Below are 15,727 nucleotides of genomic sequence, written 5' to 3'. Positions count from 1 at the left end.
AACAAAATAACGCAGCAGTGAGCGGCTTCTGGCCGGGAGAAGGCTGTTGCGGCGCTATATAGGTGGTTTGCGTCACCTATGGGGAAAGCACCCTAACATTTAGAAAATCGGAACTTATTTGATGAACAAGGGCAGAACGGACACGAGTGAAATATGTAAATAGATTTATTTTCACGAAGGCACCGTTTATGCAGAAGGATAAAGTGTTCAAAGCCCAAGACAATTCAAGATAAACTGATCTTCATTACTGTCACTAACCGCCTGCACAACACACGTTTTTTACATGAATTTTGTGGACATGTGTATAATTCGGTTGTGGCGGTTGCCATGGTGGCGCATCTTGTAACATAACCTGCTTGGTTGAGAGCGTGGTTTATTTTTTGCCCGGCTGTGGTAATATGCCAATTCCTTATAGAATCTTCGCCGTCTTGCGTGTGGTATTTGCTGCGTTCCAAGATTTCAGTTACCTTGATTGCCCTTTTGTTTGCTCACTTACTGACTTGATGACTGGCGTGCGTGGGGATTATTCGCTGTTTTTCATAGCGTTTTTTCGTGCGATGATAATTTCATCAAAAAGTGAATGTTCCCGTCATAAGACTTGCTTTTTTAGTACATTGAACAAGCATTATTGTTACCATTGATCATTACACCTACTTTATGCGTACGATTAAGAGTTCTTCCAGTTGCACAATCCAGAGAATTGCATGCTCGGCCGTGGAAGCAAACACATTTTCGGACAAAATCATTCGAAACACAGGACAGAGCAACAAAAGGAGCTGCTTAGCCATTTTTTGTTGAATAAAAAGAACGGAGTTTATTTATTTATTTATTTATTTATTTATTTATTTATTTATTTATTTATTTATTTATTTATTTATTTATTTATTTATTTATTTATTTGTTTATTTATTTATTTATAACAATACTCTCATGGCCTCGAGGGCGTTGCAGAGAGGAGTGGGTCATACAAGTTTTTTAAAAAGAGTTTGATATGGCCGTCTTGAACAATGAAGCTTCAGTGATGCTGGCGATCGAAGCGGGGAGGTGGTTCCATTCCGTCGCAGTTTTCGGTACAAATGAATTGAAGCACAAGTTTGTACGGCAGGATGGCACTTCAACCTTGAATTTGTCGTCAATGCGCGAGGAAACATATGAAGGAACTGCAAAAAGGTCGCACTTGATGCCGGGGTTAGTAAAGTAAATTTTGTGAAAAAGGCACAACCAGGCTATTTTTCTTCTTACTGAAAGGTCAGGAAGATTTAAATGCATTTTAATTGAAGATACACTGGACGTTCTAGAGTAGTTGCATACAATAAATCGGGCAGCACGGTTCTGAATGGATTCAACGGAGGTGGAAAGGAATAATAAATGCGGGTCCCAAATAGAAGAGGCATATTCTAGTTATGATCTGACAAGGGTTTTGTACAACAGTAGTTTTGAAGAAAGAGGGGCGAGGGAAAAGTTACGACGCAGGAAGCCAAGCATGCGGTTAGCATTGCTGGTTACGTAATCAACATGCGTTTGCCACGAGAGGTTATTACTTATGTGTACACCAAGATATTTGTACGTATTAACAGCGTCGAGAGAGCTATTTTTTAGTAGGTACGGGTAGGGAAGGCCGTTGTTACGCTTAGGTGTAATTCTCATAGCTTTGCACTTACTCACATTCAGTGTCATTAACCAGTCATCACACCAAGAGGAAACGCTGTTCAGGTCACTTTGAAGTACTGAGCAGTCATTAGGATTAGTTATTTCACGGTAAATTACACAATCATCTGCAAATAGTCGGATTGAGGAAGAGATGTTGTTAGGTAGATCGTTAATGTATATTAGGAAAAGAAGGGGACCTAACACAGAGCCTTGTGGTACACCAGAAGATACAGGGCATGCAGGTGAATTGTAGTTGTTTGTAGTAACGTACTGTGTTCGATTAAGCAGGAAGTTTTTATTCCATCTTAGTATGTTATAATCAATATTAAGTTTGCTTAATTTTAGCAATAGAAGACGGTGCGAAACGGTATCAAAGGCTTTTTGGAAGTCGAGAAAGATACAGTCAACGAAAGAACCGCGATCCGTGACGGAAAATAGGTCATTTGTAAACAGTAGGAGTTGGGTTTCACAGGAGTGATACTTCCTAAAGGCATACTGATGCTTGTTGAAGAAGTTATTAGATTCCAGAAACTCTACAAGATGGGAATAGATAACATGCTCCAAAAGTTTACAAGGGATACTAGTTAGGGTGATTGGTCGGTAGTTGGTGGGTTGTGTAGAGTTACCTTGCTTCGGTACTGGAGCCGCTCTCCCCGCCTTCCAATCACCGGGTAGCATCGAACATTCCAGGGACTGAGTGAAGATTTCAGACAGCAATATTCACGAATACGTGGCAGTATGTTTCAAAAACTGTGATGTGATTCCATCGATACCAGGTGATGAGGATGATTTCAAGTTTTGAATGAGCTTTGCTATGCCCTCCCAATCGACAAAGACCGGGTCCATTGTAGGAAAACATTCATCGCTAATAGTTGGCGTACTGCAGTTAACGTCCTTCGAAAAAGATTGCAGAAAAACACTTTGCAATGCTATACAGCATAACATAACATTTCCTCGGTGATCGCAAAGTGTGATCGCTTTTTCTTTTGATCCATTGATTATCTCCCAAAATTTACGCGGGTTAGTTTGAAGTAGCGAAGGAAGTGTGGTGGAAAAGAACAGATGTTTGGCCTCTTTCAAAGCTTGTTTATATTCCGCAACCGTAGTGTTATAAAGAGACCACCTTTCGCTATTGTTAGCTTTCAACGCCTTCCTGTACAACCTCTTTTTTTTATTGCGAAGCCTATTTAAAGCGGATGTAAACCCCGGGGAGCGATAGGCACAACGGACGGTACCGAGAGGGACAAATCTATCCATAAGCGATATTACCTTATTTTTAAACATGATCCAGTTTTCATTGACGGAGCGTAGAGAAAAACCGCGTAAATATGAATCAAGGAAAAGTGAAAGTTCGTTATAACAGAATCAAAGTCAGCCCTTTTGTAATCGCGTATGACCTTAGTACGGGGTGCGTGACGGCAAAGCTTAAAGTTAGCGATAAAATGCAGTATGCAGTGGTCGCTCAGTCCGGGTAGATGTTTGATTGATGATATGCTATCAGGCGTGGTAGTCAGAATCAAGTCTAAGAGATTGGAAGAAATTGAAGTAACACTTGTCGGATGTCGCACTATCTGGGTTAGATTAAAGTCGGCACAAATGTTAATAAATGTAGTGCTTTCAGATGAGCGCGACACAGATAAGGTTTGGTCGGAACCCCAACAAATATCAGCGAAGTTGAAATCACCAAGCAGAAAAATCTGCGAAGCTGGATAGCGTACTTTTAGGTTGTTTAGAGCATCGTGAAGGGAATCACAAAACTTAGCAGGAGAATTGGGTGGGCGATAGCACGCCCATACAAAGACATCCTGATGATCAATTCTAACACATGCGCACACAAGTTCAAGGGAGCAAACAATGGGTATAACATAAGATTGTATTTCATGCGAGACAGCTATCAAGACACCGCCACCCGTTCTTGATTGGCGGTCTGATCGGTAAATTCGAAATTCCTTCGCACAGTGAAAAATTTCAGAATCACGAATTTTACTAGACAACCATGTTTCGGTTAACACAACGATATCAGCTTAGCAGTCATCGATAATTGAAGATAAATCGTCGCGTTTGTAATTACACTACGGATGTTAGTAAAAAGGAAAGAAATTTCATTCTTAGCACAAGGTTGATTCTTAGACTGGGATTGCTATTGCGGGCTGCTGGCGTTACAAAGGGATGCGGGGGGCGACTTAGGAACAGCTGAGCCGGGGGATTCGAGTTCAGAGTTATCGGCTATTTCGCAAATGCTATCCGTTTGTGCGCAGTACACGAAACATTATTTTTTAATTAATAGTTTGTTGTAGCGGACGGTGTACTTCTGCCCACTTGCTTTGCCGTAATCAATTAGCTTTTTCCTGGAATTACGTGTAGCTTTGCAGAAGTCATCGCTGATGCTTATTTTTGTGCCTTTAACTTTAGATTTATTCTTTATTCTTTATTCAACATATACCTGCAGCGCCCGAAGGCGTTATAGCAGGGGGGTTACAGGTTCGAAAAAAACAAGTTTTCATTCACAGCAGACACTTGTACATTTGAGAGCCCATTCCACTCATGTATCGTTTTGACAAAAAAGGAATTTGCAAAAATTGCAGTCCTGGGACGGTATTCCCTCAGTTTAAAGGAATGATCAATTCGATTTGACAAATAATATGGCGTCTGTAAATACATGTCCTTGTTGATTCCAGTTTTATTATTAAATATTAAATATAAAAGTTTTAATCGCAATTTTCTTCTACGTGATGAAAGCAGCTCCCAATTCAATTCTTGTTTCATAGCGGTACAGCTTTCCCGCCATTGATACCGTCCCAGGACGAACCTTGCCGCCCTGTTCTGTATTTTTTCTATCTTATCACTGAGAGATACCTGCGCCGGGTCCCAGACAGCGCAGGCGTACTCTAAGACTGGTCGTACACACGTCAAATACGCACATTCTTTAAGTCGCTGATGCGAACATCTTAAGTTACGCTGAATAAAATTTAACACTCTCGCAGCTTTCGCGACAACATAATCCACATGTACATTCCATGAACAGTCAGAAGAAAAGAAAACACCCAGGTATTTGTAAGTTGTCTTCGTGGTAACTGGCACACCATTTATACAGTATCTATATTCGATCTTCTTTTTCTTCTTTGAAAAACAAAGATTAACGCACTTATTAAAATTCAAAGACATTTTCCACGTTGTACACCAGTCATGAATACGCACCAAATCGTTTTGAAGTTGGAAGGCATCCTGCTCACTCTTAATTTTCCGGTAGACTATACAATCATCGGCAAAAAGCCGGATAGACGATGAGATACCAACCGAAATATCATTGATATAAATTAAAAACAACAAAGGACCTAAAACAGAGCCCTGTGGCACACCTGATGTCACGTCAACATAACTAGATGCTTTTCCATTCAAAACAACACATTGGCGACGATGATTTAAATAATTTTCTATCCAGCTTATCACATTTAGGTCTAAATTAAATGACTTAAGTTTTTGCAAAAGGAGAGCATGCGAAACCGAATCAAAAGCTTTTTGGAAATCAAGAAAAATACAGTCAATCTGCCCACTTTCGTCAATACTAGATGATAAATCGTGATAAAATTCAACGAGCTGCGTGGTACAAGATAGCCCTTTACGGAATCCGTGCTGATTTTCTATTAACAATTTTTGCTGTGTTATATGTCGCATTATTTCCTTGTACAAGATGTGCTCAAGTACTTTGCAGGCAATTGATGTTAATGAAATTGGTCTATAGTTGACAGCTTCCTTTTTGGGTCCACCTTTGTGGATCGGTACAACGTTGTGGATCGGTACAACATCTCTCATTTTGAATGAGCATAATTTTACTATTACTGGCCGGCATTTTTTGGGCACGTAAGCCCCTAATCTGTGGGCTCGCGAAATAGAGTCTTCGGGTATCACAGATTCAAGAGACGCAGATATTAGAGCGCGAACTTTCTCTTCAGATTCAGCCCAAGATTCCTCAGCTGTGTCCTCTAAACCGTAAAATATTAGATTGTCCTTTCGAGACCAGTCCTCAAAGTTGTCTAGGCGAGAACGAATCTCGGCGGTTTCCACTCGAACAGTGTCTGTGACCACTTGGTGTACTTGGACTTCTTGGTTCTCGTCCAGTAAATTTACCCGACCTTCAACCGCGGCCAGTCGAGAGTTAATATCCGAGACCGTTTTTTCTAACTTGGTTTGTGTCGACTTTACTTCATCTAATACTTTCTTAAGCTCATCGTGGCGGGAATCAACATGTGAAGTAATTGATTTAATAACAGTCCTTAGCTCATCAGACAGTGTGGTAACATCTGTGCCGTCAGTAGGCCCAAGGTTTTCCTCAACGTCGCCACACATTAGTAATAATTTAGCAACCCGAACACAATCAGCTGTCACAGACAACAATACGCTGGGGCTAGGAAGGAGCAGCAAGAATGCGTTATTTGAACGCTTACAGTTAAGAGATGGAGGAGTACCAACCTGTACAATAAAACAACGGCGTTAGGAGAGGCCGCATGGCTGCCGCTCCTTCCTGCCCACTGAGGCACCGCGTGGAAAGGAAGCTCTTTAAGTCCCCTGCGTGCAGTGGTGGCGCTGCTGTCGATGTTGCGTAGTTGTGAAGTGGCATCCAGCCGCGCATAGTGACGTAAGGCGATGACGCACCGCTTCCGGACGAATTTTGGGCCACCGGTGTAGCATGCGCCAACGTGTCCAGTTCACTGACGGTGACTGGTAGCAGACCGGGCTGGTTCCGTGAAGCTTCCACGCTGGGGTAGCACGCTGACGGCGCAAGATTCATGTGTCTTGGGGAAAGCCACGTGCGTGGAACCACATCCGCGCATGTCGAGGTCATCAGCATCTGTACAATAAAACAGAACGGCGTTAGGAGAGGCCGCATGGCTGCCGCTCCTTCCTGCCCAACAAAACTTCAACAACAAAACTTTTTCTCGCATTTCGCCGGTGCAAATACATTGATTCAACCAGCGTGGAGTGGATGTATTTCACGAAGCACCTAATATAATAATTCTGAACCTAACTCAACCAGCTTGGCTTTTTGGTGAGCCCTATATTTTGGTACTCGGCCTAATTCACAACAAAAAGATTATACCTGCAGCATGCAAGGCCACACGTTCTGGTGGTAGGCTCGGTCATGCATAGAGGAGCGCACTCGGCCTGACCCTGGTCAAAAAAAGGGTGCCAGAATTTGTATTATCACAGTAAAGGTTAAGACTTGCTACAACATTCCTGTCTGAAATTATAGAAGTCTCACCGGGAGTTTGCAACGTCTTGTCTTTTCTCTCATTACATCTGTCAAAAGACGTCGAATGTCAGTACAAAGCAAGTTCAACTGACGTTTGACGGAAAGTATCAAGGAACGTTTCAGCGAACTCACCACAAACCAGAAACGTGCCTTATGTTTTTTTTTTACTATGGCGTGTTTCTTTGCAGGTGCATCTAAAGTAAAACACAAGAGGAAGGTGCGCATGCTTCTTTATAGCACGATCGCCACGAATAATTTTCTATGGAAAGAGCTCACTGCCATCGGTAGAGAGCTCCTCTGCTGGTGAAAATTTCAGCCAAAGCAGAGCTAAGCATTCAGGCCGTTCATCCTGCTTTCTCGGCCACAAGTGCAGCCGTGGGCAGCCAGCCAGGACGCAACAAGTGCAAATGCTGGCTACGCGGCTCAACAGTGTGGCCACTGTGGTTGCATAAGAAAAACGTCAAAAGGAAAACGCTCTCAGTGGCTAAAGTGTTGCGCTGCTGAGCACGAGGTCGTGGGTTCGATTCCCGGCCGCGGCGGCCGCTGTTCTGATGGAGGCGAAAAGCAAAAACGCCCGTGTGTACGAGATTTCGGCGCACGTTAAAGATCCCAAGGTGGTCAAAATTACTCCGGAGCCCTCCACTACGGCGCGCCTCATCGCCTGCGTTGCGTCGGCGCATTAAACCCTACAATCAATCAATCAATCAAAAGGGAAACGCTCAGGAGGCGTTAATAGAACACAAATCCGTTTACATTCCCCGGATGATATGAAAGGCTTAGTTGTCGTCGTAGCTTTGCCCTCGTAAACTCCTGCTGCTGAAACTAAATCAGTTGGTAAACGTAGGTAGCTCAAACTATATATAAAAAAAGAAACTGGAAAATCATTCCCAATATTTGATATACATTCTTTACTAAAATAGTTGCTTATTAACATCATGAAGTTCTAGTATACTTATAACGTTGTTTTCAAGCGATATGATTGTAATGGCATACAGTATTGAAAACTCTACGCTTTCTTACAGAAAGCTGCACTGTCCTCAGCAAAATTTTGTATGAAGTAAAATGCTATATTTTGCCTAATATTGAAGGTTGTATGATTTTGTACTTCCTGCAGTAATGGTTGATGTGATTGGCTGGACGTTTAAGTAAATAGTACACGCATTCTATTGCATCACTTAATATTAGAAAAACGCGAATGCGCTAACGTTTTATACTGGGAGCATACAGCCATGCTCACGGCAAAAGCGATAGTAGTAGTGAATTTGGAGCCTTCGCAGCCCTGAATAAAACCAACAGGCGATATGTAAGCAAATATTAGAGGCAATAAAAGCAAGACTGCGCTAAACACGACTGTTTCGCGTTACCTAATTTGTGAGCTTAGGTGGTTAGCTCCAGTATTATAATCTACGCAGGTTGTAGCTGCAAGTATGCATTCGTTTTGACACCTCTCACAATGCGGCATAAAAACAAGGTCTGTAGAAAAACTCGCAGGCTCCAAAAGTATTTTTGTGAGGAATGGGCCAGCAAATTTTCCAGAGCGCCCAAAGTTGCGAAGGAAGAGTAAAGTTTTTTCTGATTACATGAAACACGATTCTACTTATGGGTCGTGAAGAAATTCAGTTTTCACGCAAATTGGTAATGGCTGAGAAATGGGGCAGGCCGCCAGCCACTAACATTGGATCAAATGCCTACATGTGATGAGCGTCCTGAAGCCTGACACTTGTCAAGGAAGTCGTTCAGGCGGTGCTGGAAACAGGCATATGGAGAAACACTGCAGGCGCTGCAAAGGGCATTTTTGATTAACGACATGTGGGTGCAGGGTAAGGGTAGTGTCGTTTTGCGACCCCAGGAGGCGCTAAAAACCAGTGGGGAAATCTCATCAGAGCGAAGGACTTGATGAGGTACGCTCAAAAATGAATGTTAGTGTTATAAAAAGGAGAAGAACAAACAGAGACACAACAGCTAAAAAAGCAATAAAAATACGCGAGGGAGGGGGGGGGGGGCGCGGAAGAATGCAATGCAAAGAAAATTGTCCGCGTATCTGCTTAGTTCGCTGAAAATTTCCTCGAAACACGATAGGATTGTGCCGCCACTGCCACGTACAGTGCTCACGGATTGAAACGCTACACTGCGAGCGCGTGGCCACCGGTACATGCAGCGCCGCCCGTCGACGCCCATGAAGGCTAGGTGTTGCATTGTGGTATACCGCGAGGATGAGAGCGTGTTGACCGTAGGCTTACTGATTCCGGTTGCAAATGAGCGGGACTGTAGTTCCCCGCAGCGACACCAGGGCGCTGCGAGCCTTGAGCGCTGGAACGCGTGTGTGCGCCGACGACAGTAGCCAGGCTGTGCGCGCAGCCGATTTCGCGACATCGTGTGCGCGCGCTCTTGTTACGCGTACACTTCAAATGCGGCACAGTAATGTTAATGTAATGCAACGTCACACTTATCTGAATAAAAGAAACTTCTGTACGAAGGAACAGCAAAGTTTATTCCAGGATGTAAAGTAAAAAAAATGGTAAGACGCCTTTGCAGGCACATTCTCGTGTGGTGCAGTGCATTAGTCCTTCGTCGGCTCTCCTCTTTTTTTAGTGTATATCATGGAATAAAGTTGGCTGTTCCTTCTTGAAGACGCTCGTTTTACTCAGATAAGCGTAACCGTGCTTACGCGCACATTATCTGTGTCGCATGGAAATGGCACGCGTATGAAGAGCGCCCGAGGAGACGATGTCGCGAAATTGGCTGCGCGAACCGCGGGCCGGCTACCACCGGCGCACAAACGCGCTCCATGCTCGCAGCGCACCATTGTCCCTGCGTGGAACCACAGCCCCGCTTATTAGCAACCGGGAGCAGCAAGCCTACGGTTAAAACGCTCTGACCCTCGTGGTGTAGCCCAGCGCTGCATGTACCGCAGCTCACGCGCTCGCAGTGTCGCGTTTCAATCCGTAAGCACTGTACATGCCCGCCCAAATGTCATGCTTTTCCAGTCCCGTCTCGGTTCTACCACGGTAAACACGGATGAGGTTTGCTCAAGTGAATGCTGTTTTAGTGCGTTCCACTACCGTTGCTCCATCTTATTGAACCTTCTGTTACTGTGGGACTTCTTGCAACGCCGCCAGGAACGCTAGTGTCGCGCGCTCGCGCTTTTTAAAGCAAAGCTTTAGTACATTACTTCAGCGGTTTCACCTTTTGACCTTTAGACCGTGGGTTTTACCTTTTGACCTTTTAAAGCACTTCACCTTTTGACCGCAGGCACACCCCCCGTGACACACCTCTGAACCGCATCGCGTGATTTGAAAGGCACGCTTTCGGCCCTGCGCACAAGGCCTCGTTTTCAGTCATTCTGCTCAGCTAGCGGCGGATGCCGCCTCGGTTGCGGCCGCTCAGCTGATCGAACCCGACCAACCCTGCAGTTTCGCACGCATGCACAGCTGGGTCGTTTTGGGCTACGTGATGATGATGATAATTGGGTTTTATTGGCGCAAGGCCGTTTTGGGCTACGTGACTCGTCTTGCGCCCGGTGGAAAGGAACGCCGGGTTCGCTGTGAATGAAAGCGAGGCCGGGTCTTCTTCGGGGAGCGTTGCACGGGACCGAATGGCTTTGAGCTGTGGTCGGCACTACAGCTACGTCAAAGATTTAGCAAGCGAAACCAAGGCCCAACCAGACTAGGCCAAACTTTTAGTTTGCCTATCCAAGGTTAGCTGAGCGAAGCCCCAACCATTTTTAAAGACGATAGTCTTTCTTGGGCTACTTAAACCCGGAAATTTTGGTCTGTCTGTATGTCTGTCTGTCTGCCTGTCTGTCCTTCTGTCTGTCTGTAACTCGAATCCGCCACCCGGCCAAAGTAAAATTGCGCAATAGTCTTATATACTCACAGCCAAATGTAAACGTCTAAGCCCGGTTTATATGTTCATACTTGTCAACTTTGTTGAACAAGAACAAGACATTACGCAAATATAAGACACGAAATTAGTACACAAGGGACATTTACAGTGCTCCTTTATTAAAAAATTTCATGGGTGCTTGGTTTTTCGATAACAAATGATATTCTACATCTACGGCAGAAAACCGCCGCCTCCTGGCGGCCCATGAAAAATCACGAGGCAACAGCAACGAAAGGCTCCACTAGCTAGGTTGCACGTTCTTCTTGGAATGCATGTGGAGCACGGCCACGCTGTTTTATAAACCTTGTAGTCGGCAGCCTCCATTCACGTGCGTCTCCGCCGTACTACAGCACTGGCATCGAGGAACCCGGCCTGTAGCAGTGGAACATGGTAAATTCAAATCGCCTTGCGCAAACCTTTAGTGTGCTTACCTTGGGATGGCAGCGACGGTAGAGTAGCAGCATGAGAGGTGAGCGGGAAAGCAAAGGGGTGCATTTCCTTGTCTACAAATGTCTAAAAATGTCTACAAATGTCTACAAAGACTATCGTCTTTTAACGACATTTGCAACGAAAGGAGGAGATACGCGGCCAATTTTTGTATTCTGAGTCAAGACAATTTTAATGTGTATTGGTTTATATGCTATTGCAAATATGCATCACCCATGGTACTTTAATTAAGAACACTGCATATATAAAGTATTTATTAATGTTTCGCTTCAAATATGCCTAACGCTTTATATTGCTCAACAATGTTGAAAAGTGTGAACACTGCCCCCGGATTTAATTGTTTGTGAAAAGTTTACCTATGTAAACGTCTCGCATATTTAACTCGTGGCCGGTGGGGAATCGGGGGACAGACAGACAATACAGGCCATAATTTGGACGTCCAAGTAGCCCAAGAAAGGCTTTCGTCTTTAAAAAAATGTTTTGTGCTTCCAAACAGAGAGCTGAATGTTGATATCTCTTGAATAGTGATAGTGCCAGCTTCGCACGCGGTGTCCACTTTGGTTAGGAAACACGTTGTAATTAGTGAAAGCTAAGTCTCTAACGGTAGCTACTACGCAACGTTTTTCGTGTGCATGTTCTTTTATGTCGTGGCGATCTCCAGGTAAATGCACACATACACGTAATATGCAGCGTAATGTCGCCTTTTATGTCATTTAGGTGCACCGATGGGGCCTAAGGGCGTTGAGGTTAAGGTAGAGAAGAATAACAAAAAAAACTATGAAAACACAGTTCGTGCATCTTGCCGACCATGTTTACAGGACGCAAAAAAATGCATGAATGTTAATATTGAAGTAGGGCAGAGCTCAAATTTATCAGGCATCTCTGCTAAAAACTAGGTGCCTTTCGTACGTGCCTATATTTTTTGTATAGTAAGACGTTTTCAGTGCTCAATTTCGGAAGCTTGGTAAATACTTCAAAGCAGAAATAATATGACACTTTTATGAGCACGTGAAGGAAAAACGGTAAGTGAAAGGTGAGCTTAATATGATCTGTTTGAAAAGTATAATAAAAATTCCAGCCATAGCTGCACGTGCCTACACTACTAACATTAAATACGTGTCTGCGTAGACTTCATCCGCGGCTGTACACATTCATTAAACATGTCAGACCACAACAGAATGCATGTATATAGACCAACACAGCTACTTGACATTCAGGGAGTTTTCCAGGGATTTTGGTATCACATTCCTCAGTGCGACGAGCTCACATTGAACTATGAATATGTGAATTGCGTTTGTGGAATGAGAAATAATATGTAAAATAAGAAATATGGGAATTGCGTTTGATGAAGATGTCAACAATTGCGAAGTCAGTTGGGTAACAGAAAGCTATTTTAACTAGCACACTACGGTAAATGCCGCTTTCGGAGGTACCAATAGCGGGAGTATGTCCAGATAAAGCACTGTTGTGGAAAACAGGGCACAATAACACGTAATTTAGTACATATATTTTAGTTCAAATATAGCCTGAGAAATAAAAATATCCATCCTGCCTCGTAACAATTATATGAATTACAAATATATGCTCGAGGAAGGTACTAAGCTCCCAAGGCTTGAAGTCATTTTCATCAAAAGCCATGCTTCGCATTTTTCTTCTCTCTACAGATGCTGAAGTTACCGAAGAACACCTTTTTATTCAAAGCCAAAATAGAGGATTCGTGAAGAGAGGAGCTTACGTTTCAAGGGCCACGTAGACGTTCGGCCCAGACTGGGAGGAGGAGCAGGAGGAAAAAATTTATTGTGAGCCTGGTGATGTGGGAGTGGCTCCTCAGTCCAGGAGACCATGGGACGACCTTGCTGTCTCAGCCGTGGACACGAGGAGTTGCTCTGCATCCAAGACGGAATGGTCGTCAGGTTCTCCCACAGCTCTGGGAGGGGAAGGGAAGCGGGTAAAGGTGGGAGGGCTGGGTTGTGTGCGCACCCCAAGATCGTGTGTATGAGGGTACATGGGTTACGGAAGAACTTACATGTGGCAGGGTACTGGGTGGGGTACATCCGATGTAGCCAAGTTGGGTGACGAAAGGTGCTTGTTTGAAGCCTTCGGAGTATTACTTCTTCTGTTTTAGTAAGCTGCGGGTGAGAAGGGGGAAAATGTTGTCTTAATGTGCGGTAATGTTGCGTAATGTCGTGAAATGTGAGCAGGGGAACGAGGCTCGTGTTTCCTCAGAGACCTGGGAGGAGAAATCGCAGGCTTGTCTATGGGCAAAATTATTGCCCGTTAGTGAGGAGTGTCACAAGATCCACAAAATGTCGATGTTATTGTTGGGAGCATGTTGAGCCAGGAGGTTCCACGTAGTTGTGGCCACGTAACCGGATAAAAAGCTGCGACAGACGGTTTGACAGTCCGTAATTAGAATCGTTGCGGGTGTTTGAGTGATGGTGAGGGCTACAGCAATTTTTTCCGCGGCCCAGATAGATGGAAGCGCAGGTGGTGATCTTGTCTTTAGTGGTTGCTATGGCTGAGTGATGGGAGGGATTGGAGTAAGGGCTGGCATCTGTGTACAAAACATTAGGATTGTTTCCGTAGATTTGTTCTTGGGCTTGGCTACAGGCGTGTCGACGACCGGAGTGCCCAGTGGGATGCATATTTTTGGGAGGAGGGTGGACACGAATGTATTGACGCCAATTATGGGGAAGAGGTTTTGTGTTCGTGGTCTGAGGAGTTGACATTTTGAGGTCCTGTAAAAGTGCCAGTCCTGTTGTTTGAGTTAGGCGGAGACGTTGACTGGAAAGCTGCCCTTCGATGAGTTCCGTGACCGAGTTGCGAATTCCTAATTGGAGCAGTTTTGTTGTCGCGGTGGACATAGGAAGATTAAGAGCTTTCTTTGTAGCTTTGCGGATGAGGCGATCAATGGCTTCCGTGTCACTTTTGCTGAAAATTAGGTAGGGGGCGATATAGATGACCCGTGATGTGAAGAAGGCGCGGATAATGCGGAGAACGTCTGCCTCCATCATGCCGCGATATCGATTGGTGATTCAGCGAAGAATGTGGGTAACTTGAGTAAATATTGTGGTGAGCTTGAATACTGTCTGATCGTTGCCTGTATTGGCCTGGATTGTAACACCAAGTATCTTGACTGAAGGTCTGGGATGTATAAGCTGACCATCGAGGGTAATTTGAACTGATTCTTTATTGAATGCAGGGGGGCTTTTCCGTACAATGATGAGGTCAGATTTTTCAGGAGAACAACGAAGGCCAATTGATGAGGCATATTGTTTTACAGTGTCAATGAATTTTTGAAGGATATCTTGAATTTCACCTAAGGAACCCATGTCAGTCCAAATGGTAATACCATCCGCATACAGTGCGTGATGAACGCATGGAATATCTTTAGGTTAATGATGGAGGACTAGGAGAGCGATATTAAAAACCAAAGGTGAAAGAACAGAACCTTGAGGTGTGCCTCGATCTCCTAGGGTGATTGGATCAGATTTCACATCGCCTGCTTTCAGGATCGCCTGTCTGTGGGTGACAAAATCGGCAATGTAGGAGTAAGTACGCAAGCCGCAGCCTGTTTCGTTGAGACGGAAGAGGATGGCAGAATGAGAGACGTTATCGAAGGCTCCCTTTAAGTCCAATGCAAGAATTGCGCGAGGTAAATTTCGGGAGACTGATATGAGAATTTCTTTCTTTATGCGGAGAAGGATGTCTTGAGTGCAGATATGTTTTCTCAACCCGTACATTGTATTTAGGATGAGATCCTTAGCTTCTAGGTAGGGTTGTAGACGTCGGAGTAACATGCGCTCCACCAAGTTAGCCACACAAGATGTTAAAGAAAGAAGAGGAAGGTTGTCCATGTGGGGGGACTTGTTAGGCTTCGGGATAAAGCGGATCTCTGCTGTTTTCCATTGTGGGGAAAGTTTTCCGGATTTCCAATGGGCGTTAATATGCTGCAGAAATTGTTCCAGTGAGTCATCATCCAAGTTTGCTAAGAGACGATAGGTCACATGATCTGGGCCCGAATGCTGTTCTTGTTGAAATCGGAAAAAGATGTGCGGAGTTCGTAAAGTTGAAATTCTCGAACAAGGCCCGAATTTGGCTGGCCTGTGTAGGGAGGAGGAGTGAAATTTCTGGCTGTGTGGAGGTATTTATTTTCTATGCGCGCATGAGGTCTTCATAAGGCCCATTGAAAGAATGAAGAGTTTTGGTCAATGCTCGATGAGAAGCGCTACTATAGGTTTGGGGGTCGATGAGATGCCGGAGCAGGTGCCAAGTTCTTTTGGTTCTCAGGGTAGTTTGGAGGATGTCATACAGCTGTAGCCAATTTTCTTTTCAAAGATGGTTGGCGTACACTGTTGCTTATTGATTTAGAAGTGCGATTCGGAGACGCAGTTTGCGATTCTGCCGCTGTCGCTTCCAGCGCTTGGTGAGGCTCTGTCGTGCCTCACAATGCCTTGAGAGTGAGTCTGGGGCGAGCACACAACTCTAATAGCG

General features: G+C 44.4%; 1 protein-coding gene across 1 annotated transcript in view; it reads right to left on the bottom strand.

Annotated features, from left to right (window-relative positions):
- LOC144175438 (uncharacterized) overlaps window positions 1–6,126 on the bottom strand; it is a gene marked incomplete at its 5' end in the record, with an annotated part of 28,897 nt that extends 22,771 nt beyond the window's left edge. Inside the window, one exon of the mRNA XM_077704511.1 lies at window positions 5,418–6,126. Within this exon, the coding sequence (XP_077560637.1) occupies window positions 5,418–6,126 (709 nt within the window). The remainder of the gene's footprint in view (window positions 1–5,417) is intronic.
- Between the last annotated feature and the right edge of the window lie 9,601 nt (window positions 6,127–15,727).

The sequence above is a fragment of the Haemaphysalis longicornis genome, unplaced genomic scaffold, assembly GCF_048455015.1.
Source record: "Haemaphysalis longicornis isolate Haplotype H1 unplaced genomic scaffold, Haemaphysalis longicornis Haplotype H1 scaffold_3, whole genome shotgun sequence".
NCBI classification, from domain to species: Eukaryota; Metazoa; Arthropoda; class Arachnida; order Ixodida; family Ixodidae; genus Haemaphysalis; species Haemaphysalis longicornis.
This window is presented reverse-complemented; position numbering and strand designations above follow the sequence as displayed.